The sequence below is a fragment of the Anomaloglossus baeobatrachus genome, chromosome 3 (assembly GCF_048569485.1).
Source record: "Anomaloglossus baeobatrachus isolate aAnoBae1 chromosome 3, aAnoBae1.hap1, whole genome shotgun sequence".
Taxonomy (NCBI): domain Eukaryota; kingdom Metazoa; phylum Chordata; class Amphibia; order Anura; family Aromobatidae; genus Anomaloglossus; species Anomaloglossus baeobatrachus.
The window spans coordinates 28,137,232-28,159,859 of record NC_134355.1 but is presented as its reverse complement, the minus strand read 5'-3'; the positions used below and the strand labels follow the sequence as shown (position 1 = coordinate 28,159,859).

The 22,628-nt window shown below is 48.0% G+C and overlaps 1 protein-coding gene across 1 annotated transcript; it reads right to left on the bottom strand.

Moving 5' to 3' along the window:
• Window positions 1-2,636: 2,636 nt before the first annotated feature.
• CCDC185 (coiled-coil domain containing 185) lies at window positions 2,637-6,716 on the bottom strand. The gene is given in 2 exon segments (XM_075339090.1): window positions 2,637-6,133; window positions 6,135-6,716. Coding segments are annotated over 2 exon segments (2,280 nt in total). The 5' UTR covers window positions 6,672-6,716; the 3' UTR covers window positions 2,637-4,390.
• Between the last annotated feature and the right edge of the window lie 15,912 nt (window positions 6,717-22,628).

Here is a 22,628-nt window from a genome sequence, read left to right as displayed (position 1 = left end):
AAGCAGAAAAGATTTTTTTGGGCTAAAGAACACAAGGAATGGACATTAGACCAGTGGAAATCTGTGCTTTGGTCTGATGAGTCCAAATTTGAGATCTTTGGATCCAACCACCGTGTCTTTGTAGAAAAGGTGAACGGATGGACTCTACATGGCTGATTCCCACCGTGAAGCATGGAGGAGGAGGTGTGATGGTGTGGGGGGGCTTTGCTGGTGACACTGTTGGGGATTTATTCAAAATTGAAGGCATACAGAACCAGCATGGCTACCACAGCATCTTGCAGCGGCATGCTATTCCATCCGGTTTGCGTTTAGTTGGACCATAATTTATTTTTCAACAGGAAAATGACCCCTAACACACCTCCAGGCTGTGTAAGGGCTATTTGACTAAGAAGGAGAGTGATGGGTGCTACGCCAGATGACCTGGTCTGCACAGTCACCAGACCTGAACCCAATCGAGATGGTTTGGGGTGAGCTGGACCGCAGAGTGAAGGCAAAAGGGCCAACAAGTGCTAAGCATCTCTGGGAACTCCTTCAAGACTGATGGAAAACTATTTCTGGTGACTACCTCTTAAAGCTCATCAAGAGAATGCCAAGAGTGTGCAAAGCAGTAATCAAAGCAAAAGGTGGCTACTTTGAAGAACCTAGAATATAAGACATATTTTCAGTTGTTTCACACTTTTTTGTTAAGTATTTCATTCCACATGTGTTAATTCATAGTTTTGATGCCTTCAATGTGAATCTACAATTTTCAGAGTCACAAAAATAAAGAAAACTCTTTGAATGAGAAGGTGTGTCCAAACGTTTAGTCTGTACTGTGTGTGTGTGTGTGTATATACATATATATATATATATATATATATATATATATATATATATATATATATATATACACAGTATATGGAAGTGTATATATGTGTGTTGTCATATAGATATATATATATATATATATATATACAGTTAGGTCCAGAAATATTTGGACAGTGACACAAGTTTTGTTATTTTAGCTGTTTACAAAAACATGTTCAGAAATACAATGATATATATAATATGGGCTGAAAGTGCACACTCCCAGCTGCAATATGAGAGTTTTCACATCCAAATCGGAGAAAGGGTTTAGGAATCATAGCTCTGTAATGCATAGCCTCCTCTTTTTCAAGGGACCAAAAGTAATTGGACAAGGGACTCTAAGGGCTGCAATTAACTCTGAAGGCGTCTCCCTCGTTAACCTGTAATTAATGAAATAGTTAAAAGGTCTGGGGTTGATTACAGGTGTGTGGTTTTGCATTTGGAAGCTGTTGCTGTGACCAGACAACATGCGGTCTAAGGAACTCTCAATTGAAGTGAAGCAGAACATCCTGAGGCTGAAAAAAAAGAAAAAATCCATCAGAGAGATAGCAGACATGCTTGGAGTAGCAAAATCAACAGTCGGGTACATTCTGAGAAAAAAGGAATTGACTGGTGAGCTTGGGAACTCAAAAAGGCCTGGGCGTCCACGGATGACAACAGTGGTGGATGATCGCCGCATACTTTCTTTGGTGAAGAAGAACCCGTTCACAACATCAACTGAAGTCCAGAACACTCTCAGTGAAGTAGGTGTATCTGTCTCTAAGTCAACAGTAAAGAGAAGACTCCATGAAAGTAAATACAAAGGGTTCACATCTAGATGCAAACCATTCATCAATTCCAAAAATAGACAGGCCAGAGTTACATTTGCTGAAAAACACCTCATGAAGCCAGCTCAGTTCTGGAAAAGTATTCTATGGACAGATGAGACAAAGATCAACCTGTACCAGAATGATGGGAAGAAAAAAGTTTGGCGAAGAAAGGGAACGGCACATGATCCAAGGCACACCACATCCTCTGTAAAACATGGTGGAGGCAACGTGATGGCATGGGCATGCATGGCTTTCAATGGCACTGGGTCACTTGTGTTTATTGATGACATAACAGCAGACAAGAGTAGCCGGATGAATTCTGAAGTGTACCGGGATATACTTTCAGCCCAGATTCAGCCAAATGCCGCAAAGTTGATGGGACGGCGCTTCATAGTACAGATAAACAATGACCCCAAACATACAGCCAAAGCTACCCAGGAGTTCATGAGTGCAAAAAAGTGGAACCTTCTGCAATGGCCAAGTCAATCACCAGATCTTAACCCAATTGAGCATGCATTTCACTTGCTCAAATCCAGACTTAAGACGGAAAGACCCACAAACAAGCAAGACCTGAAGGCTGCGGCTGTAAAGGCCTGGCAAAGCATTAAGAAGGAGGAAACCCAGCGTTTGGTGATGTCCATGGGTTCCAGACTTACGTCAGTGATTGCCTCCAAAGGATTCGCAACAAAATATTGAAACAAAAAATTTTTTTTTGGGTTTGGTTTATTTGTCCAATTACTTTTGACCTCCTAAAATGTGGAGTGTTTGTAAAGAAATGTGACAATTCCTACAATTTCTATCAGATATTTTTGTTCAAACCTTCAAATTAAACGTTACAATCTGCACTTGAATTCTGTTGTAGAGGTTTCATTTCAAATCCAATGTGGTGGCATGCAGAGCCCAACTCGCGAAAATTGTGTCACTGTCCAAATATTTCTGGACCTAACTGTATATATATATATATATATATATATATATATATATATATATATATATGTGTGTGTGTGTGTGTGTGTATATACAGTATATATGTATATATATATATATATATATATATATATATAATGTGGTCTTATATATGTCTGTGTCACTATTAGTCACTACATGTCAGCCTAGACTAAACTAATAACCCTCTCACTTTACAGCCTGCAGCAAAACAAAATTGTATAATCTAAAGTGAGTGTACATAGGAATATCTAATTGTTGCAGAGCTCATTATTGTCCACTAGATGTCAGTATATCAAGCTATGAACTAAAAGAGAACCCACTCGCATTACAGCCTGCAGTAAAATGGAATATCATTGGTAAAAGGGAGTCCAGATATGTCCACGTACTGCAGTGCCCACTATTGTCCACTAGGTGTCAGGCGGTCATATCACATTGATGTGTTTGGCTCCGGCTTGCGGTAATTACTGCTCTTATTTATAAGGTTTTTGCTTGTGCTGAAAACGGTTCAATACAAATCAATGGTGACAACGGCTCATACAGTAAATAACAACATAAAACCCCTCATAATACAACACGGAGCTGTAAACATTATAGAGCTTCTCCGGGAATAGAAAAGTACAAGCTATCTGTATTTTATGTGTGGGGTCCAACCTGCATCCCCATCATTCATTATAGCGCAGCGCCAAACTTTTAGTAGTGGCCATGTCTGGTACTGCAACAGTCTCAGTCCTAGCTGCAGTACCGGGTACGGCCACTAACAGTGGTGTGGCGCTGTGCTGGGTAACGAATGAAGCCGATGTGGCGTTTCCCAATACGTCACCTGATTGGTGGGCGTGTGGATTGTCACCGGTCTGATATTGAAAGACGGGTCACACATCAACTCCTGAAGAACCACATATCACTGCCACGCCCGGTATGCTGGGTGCTTCCTGCACTTACTACCCCATGATGTAGCATGAATCCTACTGACTTTATATCGCAGGGCCTAGAAAGCGTCAGAAGCACCCGGTGAAGACCGGCCACCATAGAGGACCAGATTGTACACTCCAGATTGTACACTCCAACTCATCACTAATATTCCGGCTATCTGCCGTCATTGGCGGAGAGGGAATACCCCTTTAACATTCATAACAAAATCATACAGGTCCTATAAATGTCTCTCCCCCCCAAGAAAAACACATTTTTTCGATGTTGTGAGCTGGAATGCTATTGTTCTCAGGTATCATCCACTTACTGAAGTTCGAGGCCTCACTAGAACGAAGAGGAGCTGCAGTACATGATGTAGCCACCACGACATAGGTGGCGCCATGTCAAAAACTGAAGGTGAGAGGCTACAGGTTTTTTAAAAAAAAGAGTTAAGTGACGGGTTTCTTTCATGATATAAGAAAGTCGATGGCCATCAATGTAATTGGGATTAATAGGGGTCCAACCCCAGAGAGCCCCCACAGATGATGACCAAACCTAAGGAAAGGCATCTATCTCAGTGTATGACCATCAGGGCTGTGGAGTCAAAGTCGGAGTCGTGGAGTCGGTGCAAGGGAAATTGAGGAGTTGGAGTCGAAGGTTTGGCTTACCGACTCCACAGCCCTGATGACCATCTCGACTAATTCTAGAAAACAGGTAGTCAAAATATGTAAAAATGTTCACGACTGGGTCTAAAAATTATTTGGGTTGGCCATGTGTCTGGAAGTTTTAAATCCGGCTAGAAAAAGGTGAATTTGGCTTCTTGAGGGATCTCCCCATCTTCAGAGTTGGATCTATTTCCTAATTGGTCACCCGTCTCTCCTTTACGGGAGGCTTTTCATGAAGCTCGCGCTTAGCTGGGCCTGCAGGGCCATCTGGTCGAATGTCCGGCTCCTGGTCTGTTCTCGGATTTGATCTCGCATGTGGAAGGAGGCCCTGGCAATCTTCTTCCCCTCCTCGATGGTGGCTTCCTTCTCCTTGAGGAGCTTATCACTTTTCCGGTCCTTGACTCTGATCAGATGCGCAATGTTTTTCCGGTAGTTTTCTTCGTCTTCTTCCACCTTTTGCTTTAGGATCTGGTGGGCTTTCTCCTTGACGATGTTCACTTCTCGCGTCCGCTCGGCTTTACTTTGTAGACTTTTTCCCAAGATGTCTTTTGCCTGTAGAGTCTTTTGGTTGCTTATTTGAAGCAGCAACTTCTTGTGATTTATTTGCTCTTTCTCCTGCCTTTCGGCCCGGAGTTTCACCATGACGTTCATCGCTTCTTCCCTAGAGGCTTTATCATGGATTTCCTTAAGACGTTCCTCCTGGATCTGCTCGTATACATCCTGGAACCTGCGCTCCTTCTGACGCATGGACATCCTTTTGGACAGCTCCTCGGCTTTCACCTGATTGTCCGCCACCTTCTTGAGCCGAGAATGTCGTAGCTTCTCATATTCGTTCTTGATTTGGAGGTTTCTCTTGTCCTGAAGGTCTTTGATCATCTTAGCCTTGAAGGCTTGCAGCATCCGTTCCTCAAGAAGTCCGCCCGTTTCTCTGGTGTCTTTCTCCTTCAACTCTTGCAGTTGCCTCTTTGACTGTAGATCTTCTCGCACTTTCTTCATGCCGTCTTTAAGAAGGATCTTCTCTTCGTGAGTCAGGGTCTTCCACTCCTTGTTATTCTGAGCAGTCAGGTAACGGACGGCATCGAGTTGCCACTCGTGCTTGGAGCTTCTTGGGCTTCGTCTAAGGTTCTGCGGTCTGTCCGTCCAGTCGCGCTTGCTCAGAGCTCCTCGGATCACCATTTCCTTGCTGCGGAGCTCGTCCCAGGCTCGCTGGGCTTGTAGCCTCCTCTGCTTGGACATCTCTTCCTCTTGGTGTCTGAGTAACATCAGGGCGGCAATCTTCTTATCTCTATAGGGCACGGACACCTGGACTTCTTTTTCTACCTTACGGGTAAGATGGCGGATTTGCTCTTCCTGGGAAACTAGGTTTCCATGACTTTGGCTTTTCCTCATTGCTCCTCCACCTTTGTGGCCACTACTTGTGGGGTTGGGTGAGGTAGCGAAGTTATATGGGTACAAATGGTTTGGAGAGATAGCAAGGTGGTAGGGGTTCCAGCGGCTCGGAGAGGAAGCCAGGGTATAGGGGTCCCGATGGTTTGGGGATGCTGTGACCTCCAAGTAGTCCCAGTGATCAGGGGAAGTTGTGGTGTCTCGGTGGTCCCAGGGCTTTTGGGTTCTGTTGTCTTGGGGATTCCAGGGGTTCTGGGTTTTGTGGTCTTTGTGACTATGAAATATGTGGCCTTGGTGGTCCCGGTAATTCTGGGATTTGGTGTCTTCATGGTTCTCGTTTGTGTGGTCTCGGTGATTTCGGGGATTCTGGCCTACAGAGTCTTTGTAGTTCTCAGTGTTTGAGGTTGCGGGGTCTCCGTGATTACGGAATGAGGGGTCTCGGAGATTCTGGCCTGTGGGGTCTTTGTAGCTCCGTGTATTCGAGGTTGTGGGGTCTCCGTAATTCCAGGATGAGGGGCCTCGGTGGTTTGGGGGATTTCGGCCTGCAGGGTCTATGTAACTGTGTATTCGAGGTTGTGGGGTCCCCGTGATTCAGAGGTGAGGGGTCTCGGTGGTCCCAGAGATTGTGGCCTGTGGGGTCTTCATAGTTCTGTGCATTAGAGGTTGTTGGGTCTCTGTAATTCTGGGATGAGGGGTCTCTGTGGTTCCGGCCTGCGGATTCTTTATAGCGCTGTGTATTCGGGGGTGTGGGGTCCCCGTGATTCAGAGGTGAGGGGTCTCGGTGTTCCTGAGGGGCCATGGAGGACTGAAGCTGCTCCTGATTGCCGTCATTTTGCAGCAGGCTCTTCCTCAGCTCCCGGCACTGCCTCACCTTCCTCAGCCTCTCCATCTCCTGAGCCTCATACATCTCACTGACCTCCTGACTGGAGGCCCCGGGCTTCTCCTCCCTCACCTCTCCATAGGACTTGTACAGCAAATCCACAGGCCGCACTCCGAGCCGAGCACAGGCCTCCAGCGAGCGGGGGCTGGTGAGTACATACCGGCTGTCACCACCGTCCTCGAAATTAGTCAGGTCTAGATGCAGAGCGGGACTCCGTCTGCCGCCCTCCATCACAGCTCGGTCCCCTGTTACTACGACGCTTCAAACGGTTGCCCGGGGTGAAAGGGTGACCTCAGGAAGCGTTAATGACGTGCGATATGCCGGGGACACATTTGTAAATTACAGCGCGCCCTCTAGGGGAAGCTGCTACAGCGTCACAGCGGGCTGAACCCCAATGCGCATGCGTAAAAGTGTGTTTCTGAACGCTAGAGGGAGAATTCGGTCTTACAATAGGCATAACTGTTGTCTTACACTATGGGTAAACAGGCGCCGCCATTTTGCGTGCCTCGTTAGGGTCCTAAATAGCCAAAGAAATCTTCATAGTATTTATTATATTATTTATATTAAAAAGGTCATTTGTGTTATTTAATGTTTTTTTTATCAATGAAAACACTCCATTTACTGAACAAAATTGCCTTCAGTGACTTGAATGACATTAGTTGACAGAGGTATTTGTGTTCAGAATGCAAAAAAAGCTTTTCTTTATACACCCCTACCTGCCAACAAGGGACAAATTATGTGTGTGCTGAGGCAAATTTTGACCATGCCCCCCTAGCCACACCCCAAGGCACACGCATTTCCGAATTCTCTCTACAGTGGCAGGAGGAGTTGTCAGAGGGACAGTGGCAGTGAGTGACCGAGTCTGCAGGACATAGACCCAAATCCAGGACTAGAGATGAGCGGATAAATTCCCAGGAGTCCGGTCCAGGTCAGCGGCCCCGGAGGCTGGACGAGAAGCTACGAATCTTACACCTTCCGGCGCGTGCCCTGTGGCTGGACGGGAGGCCACAAATCTTGTAACCTTCCGGCGTCTTGGATGCGAGGCTGCAAATCTCTTACCTTCCGGCATTCTCAGGATCGGAGGCTGTGAAGGTCTTTCCTTCCGGCGGCTTGGACGGGAGGCTGCGAATCACTTAGTTTCCGGTGTCCCCAGCAGCTGGATCGGAGGCTGCAAGCAAAGCTCTTCCCTTCCGGTGGATTAAAAAAAAAAATCGTTATTTTTATATAGTGCTAACATATTCTGCAGCGCTTTACATACATCAGGAACACTGTCCCCATTGGGGCTCACAATCTAAAGTTCTTATCTGTATGTCTTTGGAGTGTGGGAGGAAACCGGAGAACCCGGAGGAAACCCACGCAAACACGGGGAGAACATACAAACTCCTTGCAGATGGTGTCCTTGGTGGGATTCAAACCCAAGACCCCAGTGCTGCAAGACTTCAGTGCTAACCACTGAGCCACCACAAGACTGCAGTGCTAACCACTGCGCCACTGTGGGAGAGAGGCTGCGAATCTCTTACCTTCCGGCGTCCCCAGCGGCTGCATGGGAGGCCACAAATCTCTTATCTTCCGGCGGCTTGGACAGGAGGCTGGAAATCTCTTACCTTCCGGCAGCTGGATGGGAGGCCACAAATCTCTTACCTTCCGGCAGCTGGATGGGAGGCCACAAATCTTTTACCTTCCGGCAGCTGGATGGGAGGCCACAAATCTCTTACCTTCCGGCAGCTGGATGGGAGGCCACAAATCTCTTACCTTCCGGCAGCTGGATGGGAGGCCACAAATCTTTTACCTTCCGGCAGCTGGATGGGAGGCCACAAATCTCTTACCTTCCAGCGGCTGGATGGGAGGCCACAAATCTCTTACCTTCCGGCAGCTGGATGGGAGGCCACAAATCTTTTACCTTCCAGCGGCTGGATGGGAGGCCACAAATCTCTTACCTTCCGGCAGCTGGATGGGAGGCCACAAATCTCTTACCTTCCGGCAGCTGGATGGGAGGCCACAAATCTCTTACCTTCCAGCGGCTGGATGGGAGGCCACAAATCTCTTACCTTCCGGCAGCTGGATGGGAGGCCACAAATCTCTTACCTTCCAGCGGCTGGATGGGAGGCCACAAATCTCTTACCTTCCGGCGGCTGCATGGGAGGCCACAAATCTCTTATCTTCCGGCGGCTTGGACAGGAGGCTGGAAATCTCTTACCTTCCTGCAGCTGGATGGGAGGCCACAAATCTCTTACCTTCCGGCAGCTGGATGGGAGGCCACAAATCTCTTACCTTCCGGCAGCTGGATGGGAGGCCACAAATCTCTTACCTTCCGGCAGCTGGATGGGAGGCCACAAATCTCTTACCTTCCAGCAGCTGGATGGGAGGCCACAAATCTCTTACCTTCCGGCAGCTGGATGGGAGGCCACAAATCTCTTACCTTCCAGCGGCTGGATGGGAGGCCAGAAATCTCTTACCTTCCGGCAGCTGGATGGGAGGCCACAAATCTTTTACCTTCCGGCAGCTGGATGGGAGGCCACAAATCTCTTACCTTCCAGCGGCTGGATGGGAGGCCACAAATCTCTTACCTTCCGGCAGCTGGATGGGAGGCCACAAATCTCTTACCTTCCAGCGGCTGGATGGGAGGCCACAAATCTCTTACCTTCCGGCAGCTGGATGGGAGGCCACAAATCTCTTACCTTCCAGCGGCTGGATGGGAGGCCACAAATCTCTTACCTTCCGGCGGCTGCATGGGAGGCCACAAATCTCTTATCTTCCGGCGGCTTGGACAGGAGGCTGGAAATCTCTTACCTTCCTGCAGCTGGATGGGAGGCCACAAATCTCTTACCTTCTGGCAGCTGGATGGGAGGCCACAAATCTCTTACCTTCCGGCAGCTGGATGGGAGGCCACAAATCTCTTACCTTCCAGCAGCTGGATGGGAGGCCACAAATCTCTTACCTTCCGGCAGCTGGATGGGAGGCCACAAATCTCTTACCTTCCAGCGGCTGGATGGGAGGCCACAAATCTCTTACCTTCCGGCAGCTGGATGGGAGGCCACAAATCTTTTACCTTCCGGCAGCTGGATGGGAGGCCACAAATCTCTTACCTTCCAGCGGCTGGATGGGAGGCCACAAATCTCTTACCTTCCGGCAGCTGGATGGGAGGCCACAAATCTCTTACCTTCCAGCGGCTGGATGGGAGGCCACAAATCTCTTACCTTCCGGCAGCTGGATGGGAGGCCACAAATCTCTTACCTTCCAGTGGCTGGATGGGAGGCCACAAATCTCTTACCTTCCGGCAGCTGGATGGGAGGCCACAAATCTCTTACCTTCCAGCGGCTGGATGGGAGGCCACAAATCTCTTACCTTCCGGCAGCTGGATGGGAGGCCACAAATCTCTTACCTTCCGGCAGCTGGATGGGAGGCCACAAATCTCTTACCTTCCGGCGGCTGGATGGGAGGCCACAAATCTCTTACCTTCCGGCGGCTGGATGGGAGGCCACAAATCTCTTACCTTCCGGCGGCTGGCGGCTTTTGATTATCCAGGGCTAGAGCAACGTCATCTGTGTGTCCTGCTGAATTCTAGCTCAGACCTGTGGATTTATTTTTTGTTCCTTCATTCATAGTTGTAGCAGCCACAACTTTCTCATATTGATGAACCTGATGTAAGCTTTGCTATATGATATATGGCTTAGTGGTGTCTGTAAGGCCATGTTCACATGTAGCGTAAATGCTGTATCTTTTGTTTCCCGCATTAGTCTGCCCCAGACCATGCAATAACAATTTTCTTTTATTATTGCATCATTGCTGCATTTTTGTTGTCATTTCCCCCTTTTTTATGCGTTTTTGGTGCAGATGTGAAGTTGTGTTTTTAGAGCACCACTGATTTGTTTTAGTTTTCTCCACTCTGGAGCGGCTCTTTAAATCTAAGCCCCCTGTCATATACTGTCAATTGTTTTCAGTGTCGCACCGGTCCAGCGGTGCCATCTTGTGCCTGTATCGTTTGACTGACCAGAAGTCAGAAGTTACATTACAAGCCCCCAATGCATGTCTATGAAAGCCAGAATGAGGCTTTCATATACTTGCATTCAGTTGTGACCTCCAGAGCTCTCCATGAAATACTGGAACTGCCGATAGGTCACAAATGGCCGACCAGAGTGGCACTGGAAACAGATGAAGACGGCTGCAGGTGAGTAAGCCAAAATCCTTTTGGGAAAACGTTTTTTGGACAGATGAGACCAAGATAGAGCATTTAGTAAAGCACATCATTCTACTGTTTACTGAAAATGGAATGAGGCTACAAAGTAAAGAACACAGTACCTACAGTCAGATATGGTGGAAGTGCAAAGATGTTTGGGTGTCTTGACTGTGTGCAAGGCATCATAAAATCTGAAAATTACCAAAGGATTTTGGGTCACAATGTAGTGCCCACTGTTAGACAGCTGGGTGTGCGTCCTAGATCATGGGTTTGCGGCAGGACAAACACCCTAAATATACACTACTCACAAATAGAGATATTTTCGCTTTCTGGTGAAATTTATAGAAAACATAAAAAGTTCACACTCCATTTTATCATGAAAATAGAGCATTTAAGTAGCAGCAGAAAAAGTGATTTCCACATCTCAAACAATTTATTGAAACAAAAGCCAACAGCAGTGCCTCCCCTCCCCCCACTAAAATGTCAGTGTCTCGGTAACTTGTCGTGTGGCCTTGAGCATCAATTACAGCTGACAATGACGCGTCCTGCTGGTCACAAGTGGAGTTATTGTCTGTGGAGGTCAGTATTCCACTGTCTTTGAAGGGTCATTGAGGTTCTGGGGTACAGACTTACGGCCTCTACACGGTGACTCAGCTGATCCCATAGGTTTTCTATGGGATTCAGGTCTGGAGAAAGTGCAGCTGCTCCATTTGACGTCCCCCAGTCTCCAGCAGCCGTTCCTTAATGATGCAACCTCGAGGAGCTGGAGCATTGTCCTCCATGAAGATGAGATTAGGCAGGTGTTGTCCATGCAGAGGTGCAATGACTGGATTGATGCTGTTATTCCAGTATTAGGGGCTTGTGACTGTACCATTCACTGCACCCCCTGCCGATCACCTGTTTTCGGTGCCGACGTCGGTAGCTGGATATATTCAGTTCTGGAACTGCCCTATTAAGTAATAGCAGCCGAGGCTAGGTACTGCACATCTGCCTCCCATGAAAAACAATAGGAAGCGGATGTGCAGTACCCGGCCGCTATCAGATGACGGGGCAGCTCCGGAACTGAGTATTTCCAGCCTGATGCTGCTGCCGTGTACAGGTACTTGATGGGATGTATACCGTCCTGGACGTGTACAGGTACTTGCCTGAACATGAATGTATACCTGCTGGGACATGTATGTATACAACATGTATCTATACCTGCCAGGACATGTATGGATACCTGCTGGGATGTGTATGGGTACCTGTTGGGACGTTTATGGCATACCTGCAGGAACGTGTATGGATACCTGCCTAGATGTGTATGGATACCTGCAGGGACATGTAGTGGCACCTGCCTGGGCGTGTATGGCATACCTGCAGTAATGTGTATGGTTACCTGCCGGACATGTATGAATACCTACTCGGACGTGTATAGGTACTTGCCTGGATTTGTATGGGTACCTGCTGGGACATGTATGGATACCTGCTGGGACATGTACGAGTACCTGCAGGAACGTGTATGGGTACCTGCCTAGATGGGTATGGATACCTGCAGGGACATGTAGTGGCACCTGCCTGGACGTGTATAGGATACCTGCCGGGACATGTATGGATACCTGCTAGATCGTGTTTGGGTACTTGTCTGGACATTTAGGGGTACCTGCAGGAACGTGTATGGGTACCTGCCTAGATGGGTATGGATACCTGCATGGACATGTAGTGGCACCTGCCTGGACGTGTATAGGATACCTGCTGGGACGTGTATGGTTACCTGCCGGGACATGTATGGATACCTGCTAGATCGTGTTTGGGTACTTGTCTGGACATTTAGGGGTACCTGCAGAAACGTGTATGGGTACCTGCCTAGATGGGTATGGATACCTGCAGGGACATGTAGTGGCACCTGCCTGGACGTGTATAGGATACCTGCTGGGACGTGTATGGTTACCTGCTAGATCGTGTTTGGGTACTTGTCTGGACATTTAGGGGTACCTGCAGAAACGTGTATGGGATACCTGCATGGATGTGTATAGACACCTGCCGGGACATGTACTGGTACCTTCCAAGACTTGTACATATACCTGCCGCAGTGTGTATGGATTCCCGCCTGTCTCTGACGCTGCTTTCCGTGTTTGGTGGTTTGACATTGGCTACGGCACTGATATCAGGTCAACAGCGCAGCAGCCAATCAGTGAACTCAAAAGTGGACCCGGGGAAGGTGAGTATAGCGGAGTTTATTTTAGAACAAACAACTTCTGTAGATGATCGTTAACTGAAAGGGGAGACAGCCCCTCTAAATATGTGTTCACAACATTTCTGGTAAAATCACCGCATCCTGATGTAGTCATTGCCTCATCCGGCCGGCAGTCGGCCCATGCCGGAGAATATCTCAGGCTTCTGTCTTGAGCTGCAGGCTCGGTGGATGGATTTTGGAAGTGGCTCTCCCTGTGGTGCCGGCCGCCATCGATGACGCCTGGTTTCTGAGCGGCCATCACTACAGCCTTGTAGTTCTTGTATGCTGGATCCCTGGCTGGACACAATATTGTATATAGTCGGTAGTGTCTAGCATTTTACAATCCTGTGAGTGCGTTATAAAGTGGACATATGCTGCGGAGAACAGTGAAAGGCGCAGTAAAAATACAGATCGCTTTAGGCCAAGTGAGGCTCAGATGCATCAGCTGCAGCAAAGTGCCTTTATCCATCATTTCTGGGCCATAAAATGGCCATAAAAGCTATTTTGCTATTATAAAGAATTTATAAATGGATTTGTGTATTATGGCTGTATACACTCAGGGCGACACCATAGAAAGATTGTGCGTATTTCTGCATATATTTACTGTATATATGGCTTTACTGTTGGCTTCTGTCATAAATTCCATTATAAAAGTAACAAAAAATCTTCAATAGATCCACAGCGGCCTGCGACTCCCTAAACTACCACTCCCAGCAATAATGTCACAACAGATTGGTGACAATTGAGTTAATGGTGACTTCTAGTTATGTCAGCAACTACAGTGGGATGCAAAAAAAATAATAATTTCATCTTTTTCATTTTAAAAATTAGAAACAGGAAAATGGGCCAATGCAAAAGTTTGAACATCCTTGGAAATTTGCGTGTCCAGATAAAAACCCAGCGTCCTCTAACCTTGTGCTAAAACAGCAGCCATGGGTTCTTCTAAGTAGCTGCCTAGCACTCTGAAAATTAAAATGGTGGAGGTCCACAAAGCAGGAGAAAGTAGCAAAGCCTTTTCAAGTTGCCCTTTCCTCAGTTTGGAATATAATTAGGAAATGCCAGTTATCAGGAACAGTGGAGGTCAAGAAAAGGTCTGAAAGACCAAGCAGAATTTTAGTGAGAACTGCTTGTAGAATTGTTACAGAAGCAAATCAGAACCCCTTGTGACTGCAAAAGACCTTCAGGACTGCAAAAAAACCTTTAGCAGACTCCGGAGTTGTGCTACATTATTTTACTGTTTAGAGACACCTGTACAAATATGAAGAGTCATCAGAAGAAAACCTTTCCTGCGTCCTCACGTTAAAATTCAGCATCAGAAGTCTGCAAAATAACATCTAAACAAACCTGATGCATTTTGGAAACAAGTCTTGTGCATCAATGAGGTTAAAATACAACTCTGACCACAATGATCAAAGGTATGTGTGGAGAAAAAAAGGGCACAGAATTTCAGGAAAAGAATATCTCACCAACCATTAAGCATGGTGGTGGATCAATCATGCTTTGTGGTTGTGTTGCAGCCAATGGCACGGGGAACATTTCATGGTTAGAGGGAAGGCTGGATTCAATTAAATTTTAACAAATTATTGATGTAAACATAACACCATCTGTAAACCCCTCCCCTGAAGTTGAAAAGAGAAGGAAAGAGGATGGCTTCTACAAATAATGATCCTAAACACACATCACAATCCACAATAGACGACCTCAAATGGCGCAAGCTGAATATTTTACAATGGCCTCACAATCGCCTGATCTGAACATCATTGAAAATCTGTGTCTAGACCTCAAAATAGCAGGGCATACAAGACGAGCCAGGAATCTCACAGAGCTGGAAGACGTCTCCAAGGAAGAACAGTGCATGCAAGACGAGCCAGGAATCTCACAGAACTGGAAGACGTCTCCAAGGAAGAACAGTGCATGCAAGACGAGCCAGGAATCTCACAGAACTGGAAGACGTCTCCAAGGAAGAATGGATGAAAATCCCTCAAACAAGAATTGAAAAAGACACTTTTTTTTGTTAATTTTAAAATGTAAAATATGGGGCCGAAGATTATACATGGGGAGTAATAGTGCCGGAGGTTATACACTGGGAGCAATGGGGCCGAAGGTTATACATGGGGAGCGATGGCACCGGAAGTTATACGCTGGGGCTGATGGGGCCAGAAGTTATATGCTGGGGGTGAGGGCCCCGGAAGTTATACACTGGGGGTGAGCGGGCTGGAAGTTATACACTGGGGGTGAGGGGGATGGAGATTATACACTGGGGCGATGGGGTCGCATATTGTACACCTGGAGCGATGTGGCATAGGGTTATACACCTGGAGCGATGGGGTCGGAGGTTATATGTCGCGGGCGGAGGAGGGGACGCTGCGCTCTCTCACTGCTCGGGTCCAGCCGCTGCTGCTGCGGCGGCTGCTGCTCGGTGGTGGCTCGAGCGGTGGGCCGGATCCCGAGGACTCGAGCGGCGTTCCTCGCCCGTGAGTGAAAAGGGGATAGGAATTGGATGGTGGGGATGTTGATTATTGTCCGTGACGCCACCCACGGTTGTGGTGAGGTTGTGACACCACCGCTGCTCTGGACGGGGATCCTGGGAGCGATGACAGGGAGCAGCTTGGATGTTGGTTCTCCCCTCCGTGGGTAGGGGGTTGGTTGTCCCGGGGCCCGGTGATGGGGTAGGGATGTATGGCAGGTGGGTTACGGGGCCTGGTGAGGTGCAGGGTCGCGGGGGCAGCGCTGTGCCGCACGGCACGGTGGTACTCACTCAGCCCAATGATGTACACAGAGTCTCTGATGAAACAAACGGCTGGATGGACGAGTCCCACAGACGGCTGCGGTGTTTTTCCCCTGACCCCAGGTTGGTAATGTAAGTCCTTTCCTGCACCTTCCGTACGCTCTTCCTGCGCTCCGGTTTCCAGCTGGGTCCCCGGTTCAGTACCGGTGGGCCACCGCCCAGCCCCGGCTACCTACGGTTCCACCAGACTGTCTTCCCGGCTCCTGCAGACGGACACTACCATCTGCCTGACTCTCTACACGAGGGCTCTAGGCTCCAACCTAGGCCCCAGTCTGCGTCTGCCTCTCTGCAGACCTCCTCTCTCTTCCTCTGCCTGGACGTGTCTGGACCTGTTTCCTGCCTCAGACCAGCTAGACTCCTGGGTGGGCGTCTCCATCTCCCTGACTCCGCCCACCTGGTGTGTCTGTCTGAACCCGAGGAAGAAATCAGGTCTCACTGGGGATGTCTGTGTGAACTGCTGGGGGTGTGTGTGTTGTTACCTGTGGCCCCTGGCTTGTCCAGGGCGCCACATTCCCCCTTAGTAAAATGCAGACCGTCCGCGGGCTGCCCGTCCATCACCGGTTTTATTTTTCACGAACTGAAAAAGAATAAAACATTTTTTTAAACATTTTCACACATGCATTTTTTTTTTTTTTTCCCCATACAACTTCCCTTACGGGAGGCATAACATTTCAACCGTTGCAACAGCAATAAAACACTTTTAATAACGGCAACGGAACGGGTCCTTCAGTCACCCACCCAAATAACCTGGCCCTGATGCTGCCCCTAAGAAGTGGGCAGCACCCCTTGACCCCAGTCCAGGAACGGACCCAGATTCCTTAACGGGATGGGTGCTTCGCTGCCGTTGCGGCCGGGCGGACTGCCGGGGCCGTCATCAGCGGTGCTGGACGGACGGGACATCTCGCGCAGCGGTGTTCCAGGAACCAAATACTTGCAGAGTCCTGGCGTCCATGCTTCCACAGCCGCAATTCACATGCGGCCGGACACCATCCGCCCCCCCTTAGTGTCTCTCTGGCACCTCCTCTACAGGGGCGGGGTTTTAGCTTTCGCGCCTCTACTGCTCGAGGAGACGCTCAAGCGGGAATTTTTCACGCCCAAAATGGCGGCTTCGGCAAATTTTCAGCCGGACACCTCCGGCAATAACATGGCGCACCTCTACCCAACGGCAGAGCGGTAGGATCCTGTTTGTGACGCCAAGTTGTCGCGGGTGGAGGAGGGGACGCTGCGCTCTCTCACTGCTCGGGTCCAGCCGCTGCTGCGGCGGCTGCTGCTCGGTGGTGGCTCGAGCGGTGGGCCGGATCCCGGGGACTCGAGCGGCGTTCCTCGCCCGTGAGTGAAAAGGGGATGGGAATTGGATGGTGGGGATGTTGATTATTGTCCGTGACGCCACCCACGGTTGTGGTGAGGTTGTGACACCACCGCTGCTCTGGACGGGGATCCTGGGAGCGATGACAGGGAGCAGCTTGGATGTTGGTTCTCCCCTCCGTGGGTAGGGGGTTGGTTGTCCTGGGGCCCAGTGATGGGGTAGGGATGTATGTCAGGCGAGTTACGGGGCCTGGTGAGGTGCAGGGTTGCAGGGGCAGCACTGTGCCGCACGGCACGGTGGTACTCACTCAGCCCAATGATGTACACAGAGTCTCTGATGAAACAAACGGCTGAATGGACGAGTCCCACAGACGGCTGTGGTGTTTTTCCCCTGACCCCAGGTTGGTAATGTAAGTCCTTTCCTGCAACTTCCGTACGCTCCTCCTGCGCTCCGGTTTCCAGCTGGCTCCCCGGTTCAGTACCGGTGGGCCACCGCCCAGCCCCGGCTACCTACGGTTCCACCAGACTGTCTTCCCGGCTCCTGCAGACGGCCACTACCATCTGCCTGACTCTCTACACGAGGGCCGTAGGCTCCAACCTAGGCCCCAGTCTGCGTCTGCCTCTCTGCAGACCTCCTCTCTCTTCCTCTGCCTGGACGTGTCTGGACCTGTTTCCTGCCTCAGACCAGCTAGACTCCTGGGTGGGCGTCTCCATCTCCCTGACTCCGCCCACCTGGTGTGTCTGTCTGAACCCGAGGAAGAAATCAGGTCTCACTGGGGATGTCTGTGTGAACTGCTGGGGGTGGGGGTGTGTGTGTGTTGTTAGCTGTGGCCCCTGGCTTGTTCAGGGCGCCACATATACACCGGAGGTGATGGGGCCGCCGGAGGTTTTACACTGCGAATGTTGGGGGTGGATGTTATACACTGGGAGAGATGGGTGGCCCGATGTTATAAATTGGGGGGCGATGGGGCCAGAGGTTACACACCGGGGGCGATGAGGCCGGAGGTTATACACTGGGAGAGATGGGGGTGGATGTTATACACTGGGAGTGATGGGGGTGGATGTTATACACCGGGAGAGATGGGGCCGGAGGTTATACATCGGGAGTGAGGGGGCCAGAGGTTATATACTGGGAGTGATGGGGGTGGATGTTTTACACTGGGAGTGATGGGGGATGGATGTTATACACCGGGAGAGATGGGGCCGGGTGGTTACTCACCGGGGGCGATGAGGCCAGAGGTTATACAACGGGGGTGAGGGGACCAGAGGTTATACACCGGGGGTGAGGGGACCAGAGGTTATACACCGGGGGTGAGGGGACCAGAGGTTATACACCGGGGGTGAGGGGGCCGGAGGTTATACACCGGGGGTGAGGGGACCAGAGGTTATACACCGGGGGTGAGGGGACCAGAGGTTATACACTGGGGGTGAGGGGGCCGGAGGTTATACACTGGGGGTGAGGGGGCCGGAGGTTATACACCGGAGTCGATTGGGCTGGATATTATACATTGTGTGCAATGGGTCCAGATGTTATCCTCTTGTGCCCTTGGGACTGAATTAAAAAAAAACAGAATTCGGTGATTAAGACGCGTGTCCAATACTTCTCTCCATATTGTGTATATTCATAATGAATGAGGCTGATGTGATTACCATAATGAATCCATACATACTCATACATACTTCATTATATCACACTGCCCGGCTTTATACATATTTCATACTTATATTTCCAGACAAAATTAATTCTACCCATAGAAATGATTAATAAATAAGCTTAGGAGGCCGGGAAGAAAACGTGACCAACTGATAAGGAAGTAATAAGTCAGTAAGAAGAAGACTGAACCAAAGGAATCCAAATTTACCAAAACGACAATCTGGCTATTGATAAGCTGCAGCCGATCACTCCTGGGATTGCAGGGCTGCGGTCAGGTACGGATATTCACCCCTAATACTTACATCGCATTGTTACACAGATCCATCCTCGTTTTGTAATAAGCAAACTCAACACTTTATCATGATGATCTGAAACTCTCGACAGACTGCAATTCAGATCCTAACCACCGGATGGCGACGTAAGACACCTATAGCACAAACGTCTCCCAACAGAGTATCATGAAATTGGGGGGTTTTTTTGCTCTTTTCAAGACAAGTCTCATCTCACACTGGTTACCACGTGATAAGAGGAATCAAGCGTTTTTTGGGGGGAGATTCCGAACATCCATCTCTTCCCAGAATTCGGGACGTCTCTCATTATTCCCCGCAGCTCCCAGACGTTCTGATAGTGTTGGCGGGGATGTTGATGTCACCTCTTCATTTCAGCCCCCCATCCCTGTCTCATGGCACAAGCCGTGTTTGTTTACCTGGACAAGCTGTGATATTGATCTCTGTGATTGCCGCCCTGAGATGAGCAGTGAGAGCTCAATACGGGGAAGGCTGCTCTATCTGCGGATCTCTCCCTGCTGAGAGTTTCTTACTGAAACACTATTTTTCATTACCTTCAAAGCAGAGGGACTTCAATTACTTCTACAATATTCTATCCACAGGGACCACAGTCTGAAGTCTAAATCTGATCATCAAACATTGGCACACAACGTATAGCAGCTTTCTATAATCTGTTACTCTCCAGCATGATAGGTGTTGGAATTTCCACTCACTGCCATATACAGTTAGGTCCAGAAATATTTGGACAGTGACACAAGTTTTGTTATTTTAGCTGTTTACAAAAACATGTTCAGAAATACAATTCTATATATAATATGGGCTGAAAGTGCACACTCCCAGCTGCAATATGAGAGTTTTCACATCCAAATCGGAGAAAGGGTTTAGGAATCATAGCTCTGTAATGCATAGCCTCCTCTTTTTCAAGGGACCAAAAGTAATTGGACAAGGGACTCTAAGGGCTGCAATTAACTCTGAAGGCGTCTCCCTCGTTAACCTGTAATCAATGAAGTAGTTAAAAGGTCTGGGGTTGATTACAGGTGTGTGGTTTTGCATTTGGAAGCTGTTGCTGTGACCAGACAACATGCGGTCTAAGGAACTCTCAATTGAGGTGAAGCAGAACATCCTGAGGCTGAAAAAAAAGAAAAAATCCATCAGAGAGATAGCAGACATGCTTGGAGTAGCAAAATCAACAGTCGGGTACATTCTGAGAAAAAAGGAATTGACTGGTGAGCTTGGGAACTCAAAAAGGCCTGGGCATCCACGGATGACAACAGTGGTGGATGATCGCCGCATAGTTTCTTTGGTGAAGAAGAACCCGTTCACAACATCAACTGAAGTCCAGAACACTCTCAGTGAAGTAGGTGTATCTGTCTCTAAGTCAACAGTAATGAGAAGACTCCATGAAAGTAAATACAAAGGGTTCACATCTAGATGCAAACCATTCATCAATTCCAAAAATAGACAGGCCAGAGTTAAATTTGCTGAAAACCACCTCATGAAGCCAGCTCAGTTCTGGATAAGTATTCTATGGACAGATGAGACCAAGATCAACCTGTACCAGAATGATGGGAAGAAAAAAGTTTGGAGAAGAAAGGGAACGGCACATGATCCAAGGCACACCACATCCTCTGTAAAACATGGTGGAGGCAACGTGATGGCATGGGCATGCATGGCTTTCAATGGCACTGGGTCACTTGTGTTTATTGATGACATAACAGCAGACAAGAGTAGCCGGATGAATTCTGAAGTGTACAGGGATATACTTTCAGCCCAGATTCAGCCAAATGCCGCAAAGTTGATCGGACGGCGCTTCATAGTACAGATGGACAATGACCCCAACCATACAGCCAAAGCTACCCAGGAGTTCATGAGTGCAAAAAAGTGGAACCTTCTGCAATGGCCAAGTCAATCACCAGATCTTAACCCAATTGAGCATGCATTTCACTTGCTCAAATCCAGACTTAAGATGGAAAGACCCACAAACAAGCAAGACCTGAAGGCTGCGGCTGTAAAGGCCTGGCAAAGCATTAAGAAGGAGGAAACCCAGCGTTTGGTGATGTCCATGGGTTCCAGACTTAAGGCAGTGATTGCCTCCAAAGGATTCGCAACAAAATATTGAAAATAAAAATATTTTGTTTGGGTTTGGTTTATTTGTCCAATTACTTTTGACCTCCTAAAATGTGGAGTGTTTGTAAAGAAATGTGTACAATTCCTACAATTTCTATCAGATATTTTTGTTAAAACCTTCAAATTAAACGTTACAATCTGCACTTGAATTCTGTTGTCGAGATTTCATTTCAAATCCAATGTGGTGGCATGCAGAGCCTAACTCGCGAAAATTGTGTCACTGTCCAAATATTTCTGGACCTAACTGTATATTTCAATACTTGTATTATCATCGTAATGGAGCCTCAAGAGCCCTCACTTCATGTGTATATATATATATATATATATATATATATATATATATATATATATATATACAGTTAGGTCCAGAAATCTTTGGACAGTGACACAATTTTCGCGAGTTGGGCTCTGCATGCCACCACATTGGATTTGAAATGAAACCTCTACAACAGAATTCAAGTGCAGATTGTAACGTTTAATTTGAAGGTTTGAATAAAAATATCTGATAGAAATTGTAGGAATTGTCACATTTCTTTACAAACACTCCACATTTTAGGAGGTCAAAAGTAATTGGACAAATAAACCAAACCCAAAAAAAATATTTTTATTTTCAATATTTTGTTGCGAATCCTTTGGAGGCAATCACTGCCTTAAGTCTGGAACCCATGGACATCACCAAACGCTGGGTTTCCTCCTTCTTAATGCTTTGCCAGGCCTTTACAGCCGCAGCCTTCAGGTCTTGCTTGTTTGTGGGTCTTTCCGTCTTAAGTCTGGATTTGAGCAAGTGAAATGCATGCTCAATTGGGTTAAGATCTGGTGATTGACTTGGCCATTGCAGAATGTTCCACTTTTTAGCACTCATGAACTCCTGGGTAGCTTTGGCTGTATGCTTGGGGTCATTGTCCATCTGTACTATGAAGCGCCGTCCGATCAGCTTTGCGGCATTTGGCTGAATCTGGGCTGAAAGTATATCCCGGTACACTTCAGAATTCATCCGGCTACTCTTGTCTGCTGTTATGTCATCAATAAACACAAGTGACCCAGTGCCATTGAAAGCCATGCATGCCCATGCCATCACGTTGCCTCCACCATGTTTTACAGAGGATGTGGTGTGCCTTGGATCATGTGCCGTTCCCTTTCTTCTCCAAACTTTTTTCTTCCCATCATTCTGGTACAGGTTGATCTTGGTCTCATCTGTCCATAGAATACTTTTCCAGAACTGAGCTGGCTTCATGAGGTGTTTTTCAGCAAATGTAACTCTGGCCTGTCTATTTTTGGAATTGATGAATGGTTTGCATCTAGATGTGAACCCTTTGTATTTACTTTCATGGAGTCTTCTCTTTACTGTTGACTTAGAGACAGATACACCTACTTCACTGAGAGTGTTCTGGACTTCAGTTGATGTTGTGAACGGGTTCTTCTTCACCAAAGAAAGTATGCGGCGATCATCCACCACTGTTGTCATCCGTGGACGCCCAGGCCTTTTTGAGTTCCCAAGCTCACCAGTCAATTCCTTTTTTCTCAGAATGTACCCGACTGTTGATTTTGCTACTCCAAGCATGTCTGCTATCTCTCTGATGGATTTTTTCTTTTTTTTCAGCCTCAGGATCTTCTGCTTCACCTCAATTGAGAGTT